We start from the raw sequence: 18,298 nt of genomic DNA, 5'->3' as shown, positions 1-18,298 counted from the left end.
CTTACGCTCTGGGGCCAGTGACATTCTCATGCATATATTGCGGCAGCTAGCTAGCAAGCAGGTTGGGACTAGCAGCTATTTAACAGAGAGCAGCCTCTTGGTAGCCCGCTATCTATCTATCTTAGCTATTCATCTTCGGTTTCCTGATCGAAAGCTATATTATATTATACATCGATAACCATAACGATGTCAACAGCACTCGTCCAAGCCCAGTACGGCAGCTATGCAGCGGCCCAGACCGAAAACGACGCCGCCTACAACGAGCGGGTGGCCAGTGCGTTTGGATACACGGCCGAGGACCTCGTGAGCATCCCGCAGAACGCAAATCTGGGCGTTAGCTGCGGGAATCCGATTGCTATGGCGGGTTTGAAGGAGGTACGTATGGATGCTGCCCGTTGGGGTGACTCTAGATCATCATCATACTGGATACTAATTGTTCTGCTGCTTTCTGTGCTGTAGGGAGAGGTGGTCATAGATATGGGTTGTGGTGCCGGCATGGATGTCTTTATCGCCGCTCGCAAAGTAGGGCCGACTGGAAAGGTCATTGGGATAGACATGACACAAGTCCGCCCCCGTCCCTGTCCCCGACCCTTCCCACCCCGCTCCCAGAGCTAAAGCTAGTACTAACACCCGCTTCGCACCAACCGTAGGAAATGCTCGACCTCGCCGCCAAAAACGCCCTCAAAGGCAACTACACCAACGTCGAATTCGTCTGTCACCCCCCCCCCCCCTCCCCTTCCCCAACACAACACAACTAACCCCCCACCTCCCCATAGATCAAATCCTACATCCACTCCACCCCCACCCTCCCCGCCAGCACCGCCCACGTCATCACCTCCAACTGCGTCCTCAACCTCCTCCCCGCCACGCACAAGCCCGCCGTCTTCACCGAGATGTTCCGCCTCCTGCAGCCCTCCGGGCGCATCGCCATCTCCGACATCCTCGCGCGCAAGCCGCTGCCCGAGGCCGTCAAGGCCAGCGCCGCACTCTACATCGGCTGCGTGGCCGGCGCAAGCCTCGTCGAGGAGTATCAGGCGTGGATGAAGGACGCTGGGTTCGAGGGTATGTATATGTATCTATCTATCTAACCAACTAGCTGCCGTGAATGGTGCTCATGCGGGTGGTGGTGGTGGTGGTAGATGTAATGATCGTAGACACGAAGAAGGACCTCAATATCTACAAGGAAGGCATCATCAACGCCGCCGGCGCCGGCGAGAAAAAGAAGGGCAGCTGCTGTAAGCCCGCGCCCAAGGCGTGCTGCGGGGCGGCCCCGGAGGTTGCGCCGAAGGCGGCCGGGATTGCGGATTATGATCTCAATGAGTTTGCGGGTATATCAATTGGTGAATAGTGGGTGTTGTGATATTGTGACTAACGAGCGCGGGTGTGGTGTACTAGGTGCGTTCCAGATCTATGCGGTGAAGCCAGCTGCGGCTGCGTAGAGTGTGTTAGGGTGGGTTGTGGTTAGCTATTAGCTGTTTGAGGTGTTTCTTTTTATGTGTATATGAAGGGCATCCAATAGGATAGTGAAAGATATACCTTATCCAAGTGTTAAATCTCCATCCATATCTTCAAACTTTGTGCTCGCCCTAGCCATACCCCCCACGTGCATCATGACCTATCACTCGGCACCAACAGCCCCTCGGACGCCAGCACTAGCGCCTCCCTTCCTCCATCACGACCCTCAAACAATGATGTACATCCACACGGACAAAAAGTGCGTGAACATAATACAATGTTGAAACATATAGTGAAAGAAAAAAAGTTAAACCCCCCTTACAAGGTCAACAAATAGGAGAGGCGACCCGCTCTGCTCCTTTCGACCCAGTCACACAGTGTTTCCACCAAGCCTGGATTGAACATCCGACCTCGGCCCCTCTGGGCCACACCATAGCTACTGGGCTACGGTGGTAGATGGTATGAAATAGCCCAGAGTGTACATAACACACCGTGCACCTCTCACCCGACTACAAGTACCCACTTATGTCATCAAACCCCCCCCCCCCCAAATGATGTAGCAGATAAAACAAGTGAGTGATAATCTATGAGTGAGAATCCATATTCTAGTTAAAAAAAAAATCTCGCGCCCCCTTCCCCTTCCCCGAATACATTTACCATTACAGTATTGTCGTGAATTACAAGATACTACCAACTAAACACGTTCACGTCGTTGTCATAAAGAAAGAAAAGAAAGAGAAAAAAGCGAAGAACAGAAACAAGACCGTTTTCTCATACACCCCCAGCCAGCCTAGCCCCCGGCCAGAAAGAACGATACCGATACTCCCAGAAACGACCTAAAAAAAAAAAAACCACAACAAAAACACAGTTATCAAAAGTAAAAAGTAAAAACATCTATACCCCCTCCCCCTCCAAAAATCCGCTCAAGTCCTCTTCACCATCTCCTCGAGCACACTCTTAAACTCCCCTCCCAACCCCCACACCCTCATGCGGCCCAAAATCCCCACCACAACCCTCAACACCTCCCTCGCGCCTCTCTCCGAGCATATCTCCGTCATCGCGTTCCCATCCGGATCATCATTCCCAATCGTCGCCTTCTTCCCGCCATTACGGATCCACTCCTCGGGGCAATATTCGCCCGTGCCCTGTACGCCGCGCGTCCATGGGTGCGAGTCTAGTCTCACAATCTGCTCCTGCATTCCACGGATCGGCGAGTTGGGGGCATCCGAGCTTGTATTGGTGGTGCTAGTGGGCTCTCTGAAGTAGCGGCCAAAACCCCAGAGGACGACACCGGCCATGAAGATGCGCATTCCCTCGACGGGGGAGAACACAGGCTTCCAGCGCGAGATGGCGATGATCTGCGCCGAGTTCCAGGCCAGAGTGCGCGCGTAGACGGGGTCGCTGGAGAAGATGGTTTTGAGGCGGGCGATGCGCGGGTCGGCGCCGGTGTCGGCGGATGAGGGGGGGCGCCGGGCGAGGGAGAGGATGAGAGAGACGGTAGGGAATGCGGCGTGGAGATGGGTGTAGTGTGATATCAGGCATGCAAGACTATTTGGATCATTGTCAGTCAATAACCATCACGGTAGTGCTCAGGGTAGAAGGAAGAAAACTTACATCATATGTACCCTATCACCATCCACCTCGCCATCTCTTATACCGCCATCCATCTGCTTCTTCTGTATCGATTCACATAGCGTCATCAACGACTTCAGTAGTGTGTCCTTCGCCGGCTTCAACCCCGGACCGAACATCGGCAACCCTAACCCACCGCCGCCGGTAGTACTAGTACCACCAACACTCAACACACTTTCCTCTATTTCCTTAAAGTCCCACAATATCCTTCCCAGAGCCTGAGCACACAGTCTCTTGCCCCAACTAGTAAGAGTATCTGGCGATACCTTCTCCGAAACGACATCCCGTAGCGTGGGAAAGAGTAATGTTCCCCTCTCCACACAAGGCGACTGTGTAGAGTGCTTCGGCTCCAGGAGCGCAGCCCACGCGTGTGCGTTCGGCGCTTCCCAGAGCGCCTCGGAACAGGGCATACGCGTCGAGATATCATTCAGAGTTATGGCACCGCGGCGGTTGGATAATGTGGAAAATGAACAGTCATACTCAAAGATTGACCAGGCGAGCCGTCTCAGCTCCTCCTGTTTCCGCCATGTGTTCCAGCGGGCCTCGAGCTGCTCGTTGGTGTCTCGGGAAAGAGGCGTGTCTTCGGTATGGGGCCGGCCTGGAGAACCTGGTGCCGAAGACGGCGATGATGCTGGCGGCGAAAGGGTCCCAGAGAATAAGCCAATACGGCGGGCATTCCCAATCAGAAAACTTCTAGAGACGTCTGCAGAGTCATAAAGACGGTGGGATCCCGAGCCTAACGCATAAACGCTCTGAAGGCATAAGGCTTTGAGGTAGAAATCCGAGCGCGGATATTCTGGGTTGTATTCGGCCTGATTGAAACTAGGGTTAGCAATCAAGTCATACCAGAGACCTCACGGGATTATATGTCTTACCATCCAAGCCAGGGTCCTTTTACAAAGCTCGCTCAATGTATCCGCAAAGACCTTGGCACCCTCGACATTACTGTAACTCGCACCGATACTTGCCATCGAGACCAGCACAATAGTTGGGCACGTCGCAACACTAAACGTCGGCCTATGGATCATTGGCAAGTTTGAATGAAACTGCTCGAAGTACAGTGTGATAAACCCATCAAGCATCTTCTTTGGCGGGAATCTACTCATATCTGCACTCTCGTAGGGATACCTCTCATATGGAATAGACAGCAGTTCGACCATATCAGTCCTGATCCTCTCATCCAAGCCGCCATCCTTACCTGCAGGTACTGAGTCGGCGCGCTGAGAAGTAGCTGGGGCCGTGTACTCCTCCAGAATTTGTCTGAGCGGAGGCAGAGTTACACGACGCTTCGGCTCTTCTCGACCCGACTGCCAGCCCCATGGTAAGAAGTCTTCGACGGAGGAAAGGTCTTTGATTGGACTGACTGATGGTAAGCGTGTCTGATGGTCTTCTCGGTGTTTAGGACAGTACGTTGTTGGGCCTTCGTCAGAGCACGCTGATCCAGGCGCTGCCGGTGGGACAAAAGGTTTTGAGGTTAGCGGTAACACAGGGCTCGGGACTCGTCCCGGCGCGGTAGTACCAGCAGGGGATGGGGCAACAGTAGTGAGATGTCGTTCTGAAAATGTGCCGTTAATTCCCGTGTTATCCTGAGCTGAGGAATCGTCACCCCAGCCTCTCAGCCAATCGGTGGTAGTTTCAAAGATCCCAAAGTCGAAAAACCAATTATCATCGTTTTCGAGATCTGGTAAATCATTACCGTAACCTGGATGGTTATCCTCTGGTTTCGACCCGCCTAATTGAATCATATCGATGTTCCCACCCATGTCTTGCTGTCCTACTAATGATCCAAGATTCCCAGTCTGGAAGGTCCCAGAATTCTGCCGCATTTCTGTCTGTTTTTGAGTATAATCTACCGTAAAAGATACTGGGGGGTATTCCTGAGGTCTTTGATTTTCCTCTGGCACATCGTTTACAAACGAACTGATATCTACAGACTTTGAAGCCTGCAGATTTGGAAAGTGCCTTGGCGGTGACCGCGACGGAGGAGATACAGGAGGAAACCCTTGCAAGGTTTTTGCTGCACGCAAATCTTCTTCAGTAACAGCTTCAGACCCGGTACCAAGCCAGGAGGACAACTCACCCAGAGTGGCCGGAGTGCTGAAGTTGTCTCTAAAATCACGAGGTGATAGTGGAAGAGGATCTGGGCGCTTACTGGCGCTTATTGAAGCCTTCTGTGGCTGGTAATACTCATCCCGTCGGTACATGGATGTATTTGGCGACTGGGGTACTATCGCAGGCTGAGACGGGGGAGATTTCAAGGGTACTTGGGGCTTTATTCCAAATACTGGAATGTCAACAGATAGTGGTACTTTCTGCGGAGTGTGTGTGCCACTACTTGGCCGCGACCCATCGAGACTTGGAATCGTTCCATAGGTGTTTGTGGTCATCAGCGACATCAGCTGATCTGCCGACGATAACTCCGCAGTGTGGTCACAACTAATCAAATTCCTCAGGCTAGCCGCCGAAGCCGACGCCGAAGCCGACGACCCTGACCGCGCACCCTGGCTCCCACTCTCCGACGCCATTCTTGCCGCCGACAACAGGTGCGGCGACACCCTGCGTCCGCCATCCTCAAACACCGTCTCGTATCTCTCTTCTCCGACCCTCCTCCTCTTATGTGCGCCGCCATTTCCGTCCTCTTCCGACACCTCCGAGCCAAAATCCAGCAACTCATCCTCCGCGCTCGTCTTCGGACTCTCCTCCGCCTCTTCCACCGGCGCTCCGAAATCGTAGATGCACACTGCGCCCCGCTTCTTGCACGCCTCGCACGGATCCTCTGCCCGGCCGCCCTCCCGCGTGCCGTTCTTGCCTGCGCCCCGGCCGCCGCCGGAACATTTTATTTTGAAGCCGGCGCAGCGCCTGCAGCTGCGACGCCGACTCTTCCGCACATCGGGGCGCTTTGTCTCATGCACGGCACGGATGTGCCGTGTTAGTACGTCCTTGCGAGTAAACCCTTTTGAGCACGACTGGCAGACGAAGGCCTTGGACGTGTTGGAGGGCATGTGGGTGGTGAGGTGACGGTCGAGATGCTCGCCGCGGGAGAATGAGCGGGAGCAGGAAGGGCATGTGTGGGTTGCCTTTGCGGGGGAGGTCCCCGTGGTGGAGGGCGAGGAGGCCATGGTGGGGGAGAAGGAGGGCGGCGAGGGGTTGGAGGTTGTGGGTGAGTGGGTGAGATGGAGGGGGGCAGGTGCGTGGGCCATTGGGCGCTGAACAAGCTTTGTTCTTCCTTTTGGCTGCTTGGTAGCTATTTTGATTGTGCTTCTGAATAACTCGTATACTCTATGGTCTGCGTGGGGGAGTGAGTGGGTGAGTGAGTCAGTTAGTTATCAGTGGCTGAACATCCCATGCACTCATCATCCAGAGGCCGGGAGAGAGAACATACATATATATTCGCCACGATAGAGCTCACAACTCCCACCACCACAGCTCTATCAGGGTGGCCGTTCCAAAAAACACTTTCTCCGGTGCAATGATCGTCAAACATGAAACGTCCACACAAAAAAATATATAGAGAGAAAGAAGAAAAAAAAGGCAAAACCCCTGGCAATCAATCAATCCACTTGAATGTTGACAATCACTCAATCAATCAATTGTCTGTGAGTTACCTAGGCCCGTACGGTTAAACTCAAACCCGCCACATTGGGGAATGGGGTGCATTAGGTACCTTAATGGAAGCCAAGAAGACGTATGTGGAATGGGGTGAGTTTTCGAAGAGGGAAAGAGATATGGAGATTTGACGGAACTTCGCTCTCGGTCTCGACCCTGATCCTAATGAGGAAAAGGCCAGCTGTGGAAAAAAAAGTGGGGTACAAAGATGTGTAGCTCCAGGAAGTCTTGAGGGGAGTGGAGATGAGTGGAGTGAGTGATACTCTGTGCCCCCCGAGTTTTTTTGCCTACTGTCCGTATTGAGTCCGGACAACTGGAGACTGACAGTTTTGGTCAATCGGATATCCAGCAGGCTCTCCCGCGATGTAACGTAGTTAAAGTAACTTCTCGTCTCCGGACCGGCAAAACCACTGGTACTACTACTACGGGCCAGACAAAGTGTTAGACGTTATTCCAGCCCCCAAATATGCTGCAATATAGTAAATTCTCCGCTGAGGAATACAAAAAAAGGAACAGAGAAGCAGACTAGACGTGGCACACACGAAGAGAGAAATGATGCGATGAGGTAGGAAACCAGAAAGAAACCGCAGATCAATGCAGGCTATTTGCGCTGTTCAGTATGTCCCGGAAGAACGGGGGTAGTGGGTAGTGGGGGGTGTGTTCTTTAGAGTAACTAGAGCAGAGCAGAGTAGAGGACTTCCGCATACCCTTTTGGAAAAACGGATCTAGCAGTGTGGGGGGTGATGAAGGGGAGCACTTACAGAAAAGACCAAATTTGGATGGCGTATGATTACTACTTCCTGCCTCAATGTGTGTTCCTTAACCTTGGCTCTTTCCCTATCCTTCTTCTAATGTACTGGACCCTTTCCGGATTCAATCCTATCTAGTCTCAACAACCTGCAGGAAGCCAATTCCTTATCACACCCCCCAGGTACCCAAGCTTTATTAAAAACTTGGCTCTTTCTCAGGGCTTTACACTCCGACAACCGGTAAATTCTCCGGGTGTGTGGGGAGGGTCCCTGGTATTACTGACGGCTTGTCGGGAGAGTTGTCCTTTAAGCCTTCGAGAGATGCAAGCAATGTATATGAATATCGCGGGGGGGGGGAGGATAGTGACGGGTAGTGTCGACAGGGGGGGGTTGTTGATTATTGTCACAAACTGCAATGCTATTTACTCGCTACTCACCTTATCCAGGACGAATGAGAACGAGTGATTGATTGTATTCTATAGAAAGGATGGAGGGATGGTGTGTGGGTGTGTGGGTGTGAGCGGGGGGAGGGATTGGGGGGGGGGATCAGATGCCTCTTGCGATATCTTTGATGATTGGGAATTGGGGCGTGCAGTTTGGTTTTGGTGAGAAATTCTGCGCTCGACGCTCTGATTGGGCGAGATGCCAAAGTATCCAATGAGAGCGCACTGCGGAGATGTAACGCGCGCCCCCAAAAAAGAAAATGGGGAAGAAAAAAAGGTGGGATGGGATGGAAACTGGGCACGGCGGCGGTCAAATTACGGACTGTCGGGACGAAGAAGTCAGCTTAAGGAGTGCAGCGCACGGATTTCCACAAGCTTGGCAGGAACCCGATGTCTTTTTCTGCGCCGCCACAATGGGGGGCCGAGTGATGGATGTGGTGTTGCGGCAAAAGTCGCGATAGTTCCTTGCCCCACAATTGAAGGGGGAATGGGAAGATGGATTATATGTTGTACTGATGTCTGACAGGGCACAGACAGACAGACAAGACAAGACAGCTATCACAATGAATCACTGAAGTCAACTCCGCTCCTCTGCTTAATAATTCGCGCGAATTCTCGCGTGTCTGCGCGGGATAGTTACCCCCCCGGGAGAACGTTGCTGCTGCTGCTGCTGTCCTCTGTCCTTAAAGGGAATTCGGAAGGAAGTATCTCCCTTTCTGGACCGTAAGCAGAAAGCTTATCCCGAGATAGTTGTGGCGATCCTCTCTCCCTCTCTCTGCGGAGGTACCTTTCAACGCGTTTAATTGAGGGCGGCGTGGGGTGTAGATTTGGGGATTATCGCGGAGAACGTTTTGTTCGTTCGTTGAGTAGTAAGTAGCCAAGAAATGCAAGGGCAGGCAGGCTTGCAGGCCCTGTACCTTTGGAGGAGAGCAGATATGCTCTAGAAATGTGGGGTTGAACCGGAATCGTAAGCCGACAAAGGCGATAACGAAGGGCAAGGTCCTAGACTAAGTTGCAAGTAAGTAGAGTAAGTGGGTCGACTTTCTCTCTCTCTCTCTTTCCTTCACTTGTCCCTTCTTTCATTGCCCCCCGTTGGAAAAGAGATGATGAAGGTGCGGCGAAGTCATCATTACTCTGGTCGACGATGGCCAATCGGAGTAGCCAGCGGGGAGAGCGTGGTGGCCGGTCGGAGATTTTTCCCGCACCGACCGTTGCGGATCGACGTAAATTGGTGCGCGCAGTGCCGCACCCTTGGACGAGCGAGGCTGCGGGAGTTAATTTAGTGATTTGAAAATTGCTCGCAGGGAGCTTTCTATTCAAAAACTGGATCACTATTTGAATTATCGGGGAGTACTATGACAGAATCACGGCAATTAACTACATGCAGCGCAGCTCATGATAACTGGTAGCTGAAGATATAATATCTCATCTCCTAGCAAGTTGATCTGCACAGATTATAGAGATGATAGTACTGATAGTGGATATTAGAGGAAAGCAGGGTTGGAAGGCTTAAATAGATACCGGTACATGAGGTTCTATGCAAAGTAATAACAACCTGACCGGTCCTTGTCCCTTTATGGAAACGTAATGCGAGCGTGGAGGAGCATCGCGAAGTTCGAAACCCCAGAAGAGCCCCCATGGAAGATTCCGCAGGTTGTTCCTCCAGCCAGCCCCCACACACCACTAGGGCTTAGGGCTATCTATTTAAATTCACCGTTAACCTCCATGTCTGTAACTACACCTTGTAGGATCCATTCTTCCTGTGCTGCTATGTAGCCAGCTGCTGCAGCTATGCAACCCCTCATCTCCGTGACAACTCTACATAACTCCTAAATTGAACCGGTTTCACAACAGTCGGATACAATCAATTCGGAACGACTAGACTGCATTTGGGCCCGGGCCTGAGATGCTAGAAGCCTGGAGTACATAGATGGAAGGAGGGGGATCGCTTGGTTACGGTTTACGTTACGGGATGGACAGACAGCGGCATATGAGGTACATTGTTACCTCGTTCTCAATGCAGGTCAGACACCAGCGCGAGCTTGTCTTGTCACCCGCGTCATACAAACAAGACTTTCGGAACCGTCTAGATGTGGGCGATCCCCCTCTGCCAATGTCCATGGCATCACAGTCAATTTAATCACTCGGGAACTGCACTAGTTCTTCCCCGCGAGTGATCAAACATGATGCACTGACACCTACCTACATATAGCGGTGGGGGGGTGGGGGGGTAGGTGATTGATTGATTGCTTGGCCAGAGCAATATATCAGGTCAGGCAGACTGTTCTGGAAAGAAACATATCCCCGTGAATATCAACCTGACCGTCTCGGAGAGATATTCAGCATCCCGGATTAGCGATGTCGCGGGGCAGCCTATGCGTACCGAAGTATTAATGCAAAAACGCACCCGGCCTCCTAATTAATATAGGATGACATATCGGATGGTGGGCACAAACAACGGGTTTTTGTCTCTACCTGGGTGGATATAAATACCATATACACGGACAATGCTTGATCCCTGCACCACAGCTGCCACCACCATCACCACAATCACTACTACCACCACCACAATCAGCATTAGAATTTCAACGTTGTTGAGATGCACTGAGTTCCATGCATCTATCCAATCTACTCTCCTTATCCGCCCCCTCCTGATCTGCAGGGGCACACACAACATCGGAGCCTGCCATGCCTGCCGCCAGCCAGCCATGGCAAGTCATCGCATAAACCCTAATTAAATATCAGGGAATTTAAAGAGGGACATACGTAACGAGGCCCTAGATCGATCTCCCACTCGAAACTGGAGACATCCAGACGGAAAAACGTCGCGATATCTCCGACAAGATATCAAAATAGAACACGGTCCCTGCAAAGGCTCGCAGGCCCGTCTATGAAACATGAAAGAAAAAAAAGAAACGAAAAGGAAAAAAGGGAAAAAAAATCTAATAACGTTTTTTTTTTCTTTCATATCTTCGTTCTTGAAACAGCCTTTGATCCGATCTTCGCTTTATTTTTATTAGACAGACCATGGTTGATTGGCGAGATGGCGTGATATCGTGATGCACATACAGTACAGTTACGTGGGGTTGTTGCTGTACGGTAGTGTTTGAGTTTCAGAAATAGGTACAACACGCGTAAACATATTGGGGGTTAGCTTATTCGAGTCGTCTCACTCACGAGACGATATCCTACGGAAATGAAAATGTCAGCTTTGTTTTGCAACGTCGGATATGTACGGAGTCAGCCAGATTAAGGAGTACGATGGAGAAGGCATGCAATTGGAATGATGGGCTGCGCAATACTGGACTGGAGGTGTTGAACAAGCGCTTGGCTGTTAGTATCACTGACACGCTGATAGACTGGTGTAGCAAGCTAGACCTGATCCTATTCCAGTAGCGCAAGTTCTTTGCAACAACGACAACGACCATCTACATTTTGAATTCTAGCGCTGTTCTGGATGGATCCATCCATTTTCTATTCCTGCATCAAGAATAAAAATTATCACAATTACGCCGACATCTAACCATATTGTAAGGCTTCCTTGAGCATTTCAAACTATAAGTACATATCGCCCCTCCAAAATATCCCTAAAACCCAAAAGAAACTAATGTAAGTTCCGCAGGAACCATCTTCAATTGACTGGCTCAACCACTACCCCCAATTATCAAGTTAGCTCAATCTAGTCTCAATAAAGTTTCACTAATCACAACATGTTCCCAGGAGTGACTAGGAGGAACAAATGGCCAAATCTGGCCCCCAAAAATAGAACTAAGAAAAAGGGCCACCAACGTGTTCTCCATTCCGCTTCCCTTCTGCATCTTCGTTCCCCTTGTCTCGTTGTTCGCCTCCATACCCTCACGTCCTTTTCCCTGAGCTAAAGGCGCGGAATGGTCGAAAGCGCTCTTTTCCTCAACGTCACCTTGACCCATGTTCTTGGATCCGCGGGTGTTGTAGTCGGGCTTCTTGCCCTCCGCGATGAAATCGGATAGGGTTGCTGGAGGGGCGTTCTTCTTGGGGTGAATGGTGGAGCTGTTATCAGACATGGTGTTTTTGTGTTTTTGCGGTTGCGTTAAAGTAGGATTGTTACTGTTTTCATATAAGAGTATTGGATGAATTTCTAGGTTGAATAGTAGAAATTTGAGGCTACTTATAAATGCGAATTCACAGTGAGCTTGGTGTTACGTCATGAACCGTCACTCTTGAAATGGGCCAAGACATTGGTGATATCACATGATCGGCGTTGTCTGGATCAGCGGTGAGCCGTCAATCATAGCACGGCAACTATTTACACTTATTTATCTAAGTACCTCCCATCTTGTTACTCTCCAAGTAATTTTTCCCTCTTTCCCGGTTTTAAAATCGTGCCCTACGATCTCTTAACCTCTAGTTCCTTCCCGGTTGCATCCACAAACTTTAGCTTTGGTGCGCTCGACTTCCTACTCTTCAGAACAACACTCTTCACCTTTCCCTCCCCGGAAACCTCAAAACTAACCTCACCACCTCCCCTCAACCTGTGTCCCTCAATCTTGGAACCCCACCAAGCCTCAGGAACAGCGGGTGCCAACACCACTGTCTTCTCTCCGCTCTGCCCATACCCGACATCCAGATCATGAACAAACATATGCAGAACTTGGCCCACAGTTCCAAAGTTGGCATCAATCTGAAATACCCAGGTTCCAATCGTAGAGGGGTCTTTGCTGTACACTGAGTACAAATTGTTGGCAAAGTTCTCAACAATGGCAAAGCGCAGCTCATAATAAGACATGGTGGAATTGTTAAGACCAGCCCAGCAGGCGCCACGCCAGACCTTTTCCCAGCCTGCGTTGGCGTCGGTCCATTTTCCGAGGCCGCGGTGGATTAGGGTTGTTTCGACGGCTTTAGTGATCGTGGTATTTTCCCGGTGGACAGAGGAGATTGAATAGCCACTGGAAAGGAATAAGTTAGTTCTGGGTGGGAGAACGTCAGATAGAGAGACATACGGGTACCAGCCATAGAGGTGAGAAAGATGGCGGTGACCGTCTTCTGGGTTATCGATGTCGAGTTTCCATTCTAGGTTAGAGTTAATATGTGAATTTCTACGAATATCATTGACAGCATAGGAGAGGGTTTCTCTACCTTGAATCTGCCCATACCGTCCCACTCTGATGCCCGTGTATAACTTGCTCAGTGCATCCTCTACCCTCTTCTTAAATGCTAAGTCTTTATCTCCTGATGCGTCCCATCCCTTTAATACATTCATAAACACTTCCGAAATCTGCTGTTGATCAATCGCACACCCAAACGTCGACGGCGGCTGTTCCGGTGAATTGCACGGATTGACCACTAGTGTCCCGTCATTATAATACTTATCCTCCAGCAGGGTCGATAAGTGGAACTGTGCAACACCCTTAATGAGGGGATATCCAACGCTCTTATACCAGTCCTTATCGCCCGTGAAATCGTAGTGGTCCCATACGTGTTGCACTATTACCAGTCAGAACAATCATTTACCCTTCCGTAGCATGGAGAACATACTCATCCACGCGTTAGCAGCCGAGTACGCAAACCAAAGCGCTGTACTCTGATCGCCATTTCCTTTCAATCTATCTCTTAATTAACCACAACTCGTAAATAAGTGTTTCAAGGGTTAGGGTTCAACTCACCCTGTATGCCCAAAGGTATTAATTTCATTATGAACCACCCAACCTTCAGTAGCCCCATAAAGCAAGCTTGCAGTCTCGGAACCTCTTGGCACCCATGTTTCTGTCATATATCTCCATAATCCGTCAAGAGTACCGCCTAGTCCAGTTGCCTCACTACCCCAGACATTCATTTGCAGGTTGATATTGGTATGATAATCGCCTGACCAAGCAGCCCCAAAGCCATTCGACCACTTTCCTTGCAAATTAGGAGGTAATGAATTTGGTCTACTAGAGCCGATGAGGAGGTATCGTCCGAAATCGAAAAGAAGTGACTCAAGGTATGGATCTCCCTTATCAAGTGTGTAGGCTTTCATGAGCTCATCTGTAGCTTTTGAGGCTGAACCTAGAGGATCTGGCAGTGTCAGAGAGAAGGCGCGGTAGAGTGCCTGGTGGTCCTTTATATGCTCTGCTAGCAACGCGTTATAACTCTTAGACGCAGCAGCAGCAACATTGCCCGCCACCTTTTTGGCGGGGTCAATTCCCTGGAATGTGTAACCATCAGAAGGGTTTCCCTTGGTTTCATCGTAGTTCGTATCCATTGAGAGAACAATCCATAGCTCTTTTACACCAGCAGTAGCAGGGACTGAGAGCCCGGTAGACGTGGTGAAGTCTTTGCCTTTCTGTGCGGTTCCAGGGAATACAATGGCGGCGCGGGCGTCATAAAGCATGCCATCAGGAGATTCAGCGAGGCCACGGAGTGTAATGGTGTTCGAAGCAGTGGTTATTGTGGGCGCTGGAGATCGAGTGGAACCAAGGGATACTGTAACGGTGGGGAGAGGTTTAGTGGACTCAAGGTGGTAGATACAGGCTTGCGCAGGGAAGGAGCAGAAGTAATCCCTACATAATATAAGTTGGAGCACAATAGAGCAGAAGGGAGTGACTTACCTTGTGATCTTGCCATACTTCTCAGTAACAAAAGAACTTCCACCCACTCCACGGTCAATATCAAGCCAGAGTTTGTACGAGCTGGCAGTGGCGGCGTCCAGGTCAAGGCCAACGGACAGATTCCCGAGCACACTATAGCTTCCATAACCTGCGTCGCTACCTAGGATACCAGCGATACCTACAAATTTATGTCAGTAGATTCAATAGTAAGATCGGGACGCCTGACATGGTAGGCATACTCCCAGTGCCGTTCTTAAAGATAAAGTCTTGTATTCCACGGAGTGCCGGTACACGTGATTCTGCAGGATTACCACCGGTGTAGTTCTGTTGTATTCTCCTCTTAGTATTGGACTCGGATAGATCAATGATATTGTATACCTTTAGCTGGAAAGGGCCACCAGTCCAGAGACTATCAGAATTGAGGGCCCAAGAGTCGTTGTTGATACCGCCAAAGAAAGAAGCTATATCAAATTAGAAGATTTAGTGATGATTTCTTGGCAACGTACTGTATTCAAAACTCACCAGCATGTTTCCCGTTACCAATCGGCAACGCTTGAGAAGCCCAATCCCATGCAGGCTGGTTAAACCATAGTTCTCGAGCTGCGGACACAGTGCCGAGTGAAGTGGCGAGAAAGAGGAGATGCGTGAACATCTTAAAATAACGTCTCCTGTTCAACTCGAGTTATAGTTAAATAACCCCTATCTAGGTATGAGAATTCTGAGACAGAATTCAAGATATCCGTCATTTAGCTTTGCGGGAGCGGAGCTTAAATATGGCCTGTAGATCACCCCCGCCACTTTAATTGCCGGGTTTTTAGATTCAGGCACTCCCGGGTACATCTATCATCAGGCATTTACTGCCACAGAAAGGTACGTTGGACCATTGGCGGCTATATATTAAACGGATTTAATCTTTGTCGGAGTAGAAGGTGGACCATTCCGACGCACAAGATATAACGGATAGTCAATGCGGGGAAACTATGGTTATTATTTTTCTCATAAAACCCGGGAACTCGGTGTGGTTGACAATGTAGAGCGATTCGGCTGCATGGTTCGAGAGGCAAATCCGGGGAATAGAGTATTGCCTGAAGTTTGCAGACAAGGATCATCAACTCCACTGCCTAAATCGGTGCCTTCGGAATTAAAGGTCCCGATAGTATAGTCAGATAGGCGAATATCTTTTTCTCCATGTTTTCTATTTGATGGCGTATGCTGTGAACCGGGGATGAAAATGGGTGTTCCCGAGCATTATGTGGTGGTTGTGCTTGATCTTTGGTTCGTGATTTCCCCCTGACTTCTTAAACTTGTAACCGGTTTACAGCAAAACTTGGCATGAGACAGTTACACCAATAATTTTTCCGTGTGGCGGAGGTAATTTAGAGAAGTGGGTTGGAAGGGCGATCGATGTGCCTGAGCTGAGGAGTACGGTATCGAGATACGTAGTATCGTATATGTATACAAATTTCTACCATATGTGTTCTCATATGTGCCTTTTTTTATGTCATATGTTAGTACATGTAGTTTAGTTGCTTGAAATAATAGTCTGACTAGGGCTTTTCCGCCTATAACCACGACATGATGCCACTACTAGGCTCCATATATACCGGACCAGCAGAATATCTCCACCCAACGCCTGCGATACATCCATATATCTAAAAGTTTCAAAAGTTAAAATTTGAAACATCCTAGAGTATACTGGGTAATTTGATGTATTCTTACTATAGCTAAATATATTAATATATCAAGTGACTGTATGTGATTGACATGGCATATAGGATAACTTTCCACTGCATGAGACTAGTACCTCTTGTGATGCATGTGAGTATAAATATCTCTTGAAGTTGTATTTTCTTTTGTCTTTTTAAGTCAATTTATCCAGACGTACGTCCCAGCTGCAGCTGGCGACCTGCAAAAAAGCAACACCATGGGGTTTAAAGAGGTGGGGGGACTGCATATTTATAACAGGACGACCTATGCCAAGGCCCGTTATACTTGTAATTTTTGGCCGCTATCAGACATGGATAAGCCAGTATTAACTTCCTGTTTGACGCTTAGTCGGGTAATAAAGTCAAAACAAGAAAACCAAGACTCTCACAGGACCGTAATTCTCATTCAACGGTTTCCAATTCCCGAAAACGTAAATATTCTATGCATGTCGATTGCTGGTTGGCTAGTGCTTTTCTACTGGTAACATAAACTTTGTTTTTCTAATAGATTATGCCAGAAAAGTTTCAATGGACGATATTCATTTATTCTACCAACATGTTGATACTAGTGTGGTCCACGAGGATGCTCGAGGCGAGGTTTGGGGGTGTCCTTGAGGTGCCTCGTCCTCATTGACCTCTGTCCTTGTCTGTCCTCGAGGTCCGGGACTGTGGTCCTCGAGGACGATAAAGCGATGACCCGGTAAACCAAAAAGGTGATATTTCTCAAAATGAAGGTATACTTTATTCATGACCTCATCCAATTAGGGCATATTAAGTGTGTATTATAGCCAAGAATTGTCCTTGGAAGTCCTCGAGGCGAGGTCAGATATTGTCCTCGAGGTTCATTGTCCTTTTGGACCACTGTCCTTGCGTGTCATTGAGGACCTACCCTCGAGGCAAGGACACAAGGACGCTCGTCCTCGTGGACCACACTGGTTGATACTAGCATGTTAAACAGTCGTATTAATCCTAATCCCCTTACCATCGAACCCCGTGTCCCAAAAAACCATATACTCCGCGCGCGCCGCGCGCGGGTGCGTCCTGTATTCGATCGAGCCCCACCCATCTCCGCGTCACTTATATTTTAAACAATTTCCTTATTTGTTGCAACCAGTGTGGTCCACGATGGCGAAGCACTTCGTGCCTCGCCTCGGGGCAAATGCCTCGAGGTGACACAAGGTATACCCTTCAATGAGGCCGAAGCACCTCGATACATGGCATATTCCTCGACTCGAGCTGGCCCGAGTCAACTCAATACATGCTCTTCAAGCTGCCAGAATAGGGATACTCGTGTAATATACATCCCAGGCGATCGAACCAGATCAGAACTATTGAGAACACACTGCCAAGACCTACCTCGAGGAGCATCGAGACAGCTCAAGGCATAGGTGTACAGTGGTAGGTAATAAGTGATGGAACAGAGCAATACCTGTTTTGGTAAAACGCCACCAACATTTGGTGTTTGTACTCTCAGGGTGTTCCATCACTTATTACTTATTGCTATATATGGCTCGAGGCAACACAAAGGAGGTCTCCTCAGAGGGAGAGGCAACTTGATATACCCCGTCTTCCTCGCCTCCATGCGCTTTGTGGACCACACTGGTTGCAACACCTAAATAGAGTTTAAAAAATACATTAAACTTCGCCTTAGCCTACAAGTTAAATGAGAGTTTGAGACATTATTATTAATATTATTAATACTAATACTCTTGCTAACCCAAATAAGTCCGAGTGAGATCTCATGTCCAAACGTGACTTACGTATACGTGTGTGCACCCGGACAACCACATACGGAAGATTATAATAGACTGCAAGTATATACCCAAGATCCGAGCAGCTTTGCAATTTTGTTGATCCATATTAGGAGATGAGCTACATTCACGTTTAAACTGGCGCAGAGAAAAGAAATAAAGTCTCAGAGTTAACATTCACATTAATAGTTTGATCGATGGACTATGTATTGTTGTTTAATCTGATCACCTTCGCTGTCAAAACTCTAACTTTATTTTTTGAATTGATTAGAGTGTAAATCTATCTTCTAGGACTTTCAAATACAGAATGGGTTTCTCAATTGGAGATTGTATCGAGTGATAATTCATGATTCAGGAAACAACCCTACCTACGGTTATGATTATGATACA

The 18,298-nt window shown here is 49.1% G+C and overlaps 5 protein-coding genes across 5 annotated transcripts; 2 read left to right on the top strand and 3 right to left on the bottom strand.

The window, feature by feature from the left end:
• Positions 1–186: 186 nt before the first annotated feature.
• Positions 187–1,439, top strand: LAJ45_05063 (uncharacterized protein; the record flags this gene model as incomplete). The annotated part of the gene is made up of 6 exons (XM_046114636.1): positions 187–375; positions 460–564; positions 651–710; positions 777–1,062; positions 1,140–1,328; positions 1,396–1,439. 6 exons carry the CDS (start codon positions 187–189, stop codon positions 1,437–1,439), a joined length of 873 nt encoding a protein of 290 aa, XP_045972185.1.
• A 939-nt stretch (positions 1,440–2,378) lies between these two features.
• On the bottom strand, positions 2,379–6,727 carry LAJ45_05062 (uncharacterized protein; the record flags this gene model as incomplete). Its single annotated transcript, XM_046114635.1, has 6 exons — positions 2,379–3,003; positions 3,070–3,899; positions 3,963–5,104; positions 5,168–6,373; positions 6,470–6,515; positions 6,719–6,727. The coding sequence occupies 6 exons, from the start codon at positions 6,725–6,727 to the stop codon at positions 2,379–2,381; spliced, it is 3,858 nt and encodes a 1,285-aa protein (XP_045972184.1).
• Positions 6,728–11,146: 4,419 nt separating this feature from the next.
• On the top strand, positions 11,147–11,611 carry LAJ45_05061 (uncharacterized protein; the record flags this gene model as incomplete). Its single annotated transcript, XM_046114634.1, has 5 exons — positions 11,147–11,218; positions 11,282–11,335; positions 11,421–11,446; positions 11,508–11,553; positions 11,606–11,611. The coding sequence occupies 5 exons, from the start codon at positions 11,147–11,149 to the stop codon at positions 11,609–11,611; spliced, it is 204 nt and encodes a 67-aa protein (XP_045972183.1).
• LAJ45_05060 (uncharacterized protein) lies at positions 11,530–11,928 on the bottom strand (the record flags this gene model as incomplete). Its single annotated transcript, XM_046114633.1, has 2 exons — positions 11,530–11,536; positions 11,675–11,928. The coding sequence occupies 2 exons, from the start codon at positions 11,926–11,928 to the stop codon at positions 11,530–11,532; spliced, it is 261 nt and encodes an 86-aa protein (XP_045972182.1).
• Positions 11,929–12,251: 323 nt separating this feature from the next.
• On the bottom strand, positions 12,252–15,103 carry LAJ45_05059 (uncharacterized protein; the record flags this gene model as incomplete). The annotated part of the gene is made up of 9 exons (XM_046114632.1): positions 12,252–12,810; positions 12,865–12,934; positions 13,001–13,348; positions 13,400–13,467; positions 13,528–14,403; positions 14,452–14,629; positions 14,691–14,775; positions 14,830–14,912; positions 14,974–15,103. 9 exons carry the CDS (start codon positions 15,101–15,103, stop codon positions 12,252–12,254), a joined length of 2,397 nt encoding a protein of 798 aa, XP_045972181.1.
• Positions 15,104–18,298: the final 3,195 nt, after the last annotated feature.

This window comes from Morchella importuna, assembly GCF_003444635.1.
Source record: "Morchella importuna strain M04M26 chromosome Unknown Morimp01GS013, whole genome shotgun sequence".
Taxonomy (NCBI): domain Eukaryota; kingdom Fungi; phylum Ascomycota; class Pezizomycetes; order Pezizales; family Morchellaceae; genus Morchella; species Morchella importuna.
This window is presented reverse-complemented; position numbering and strand designations above follow the sequence as displayed.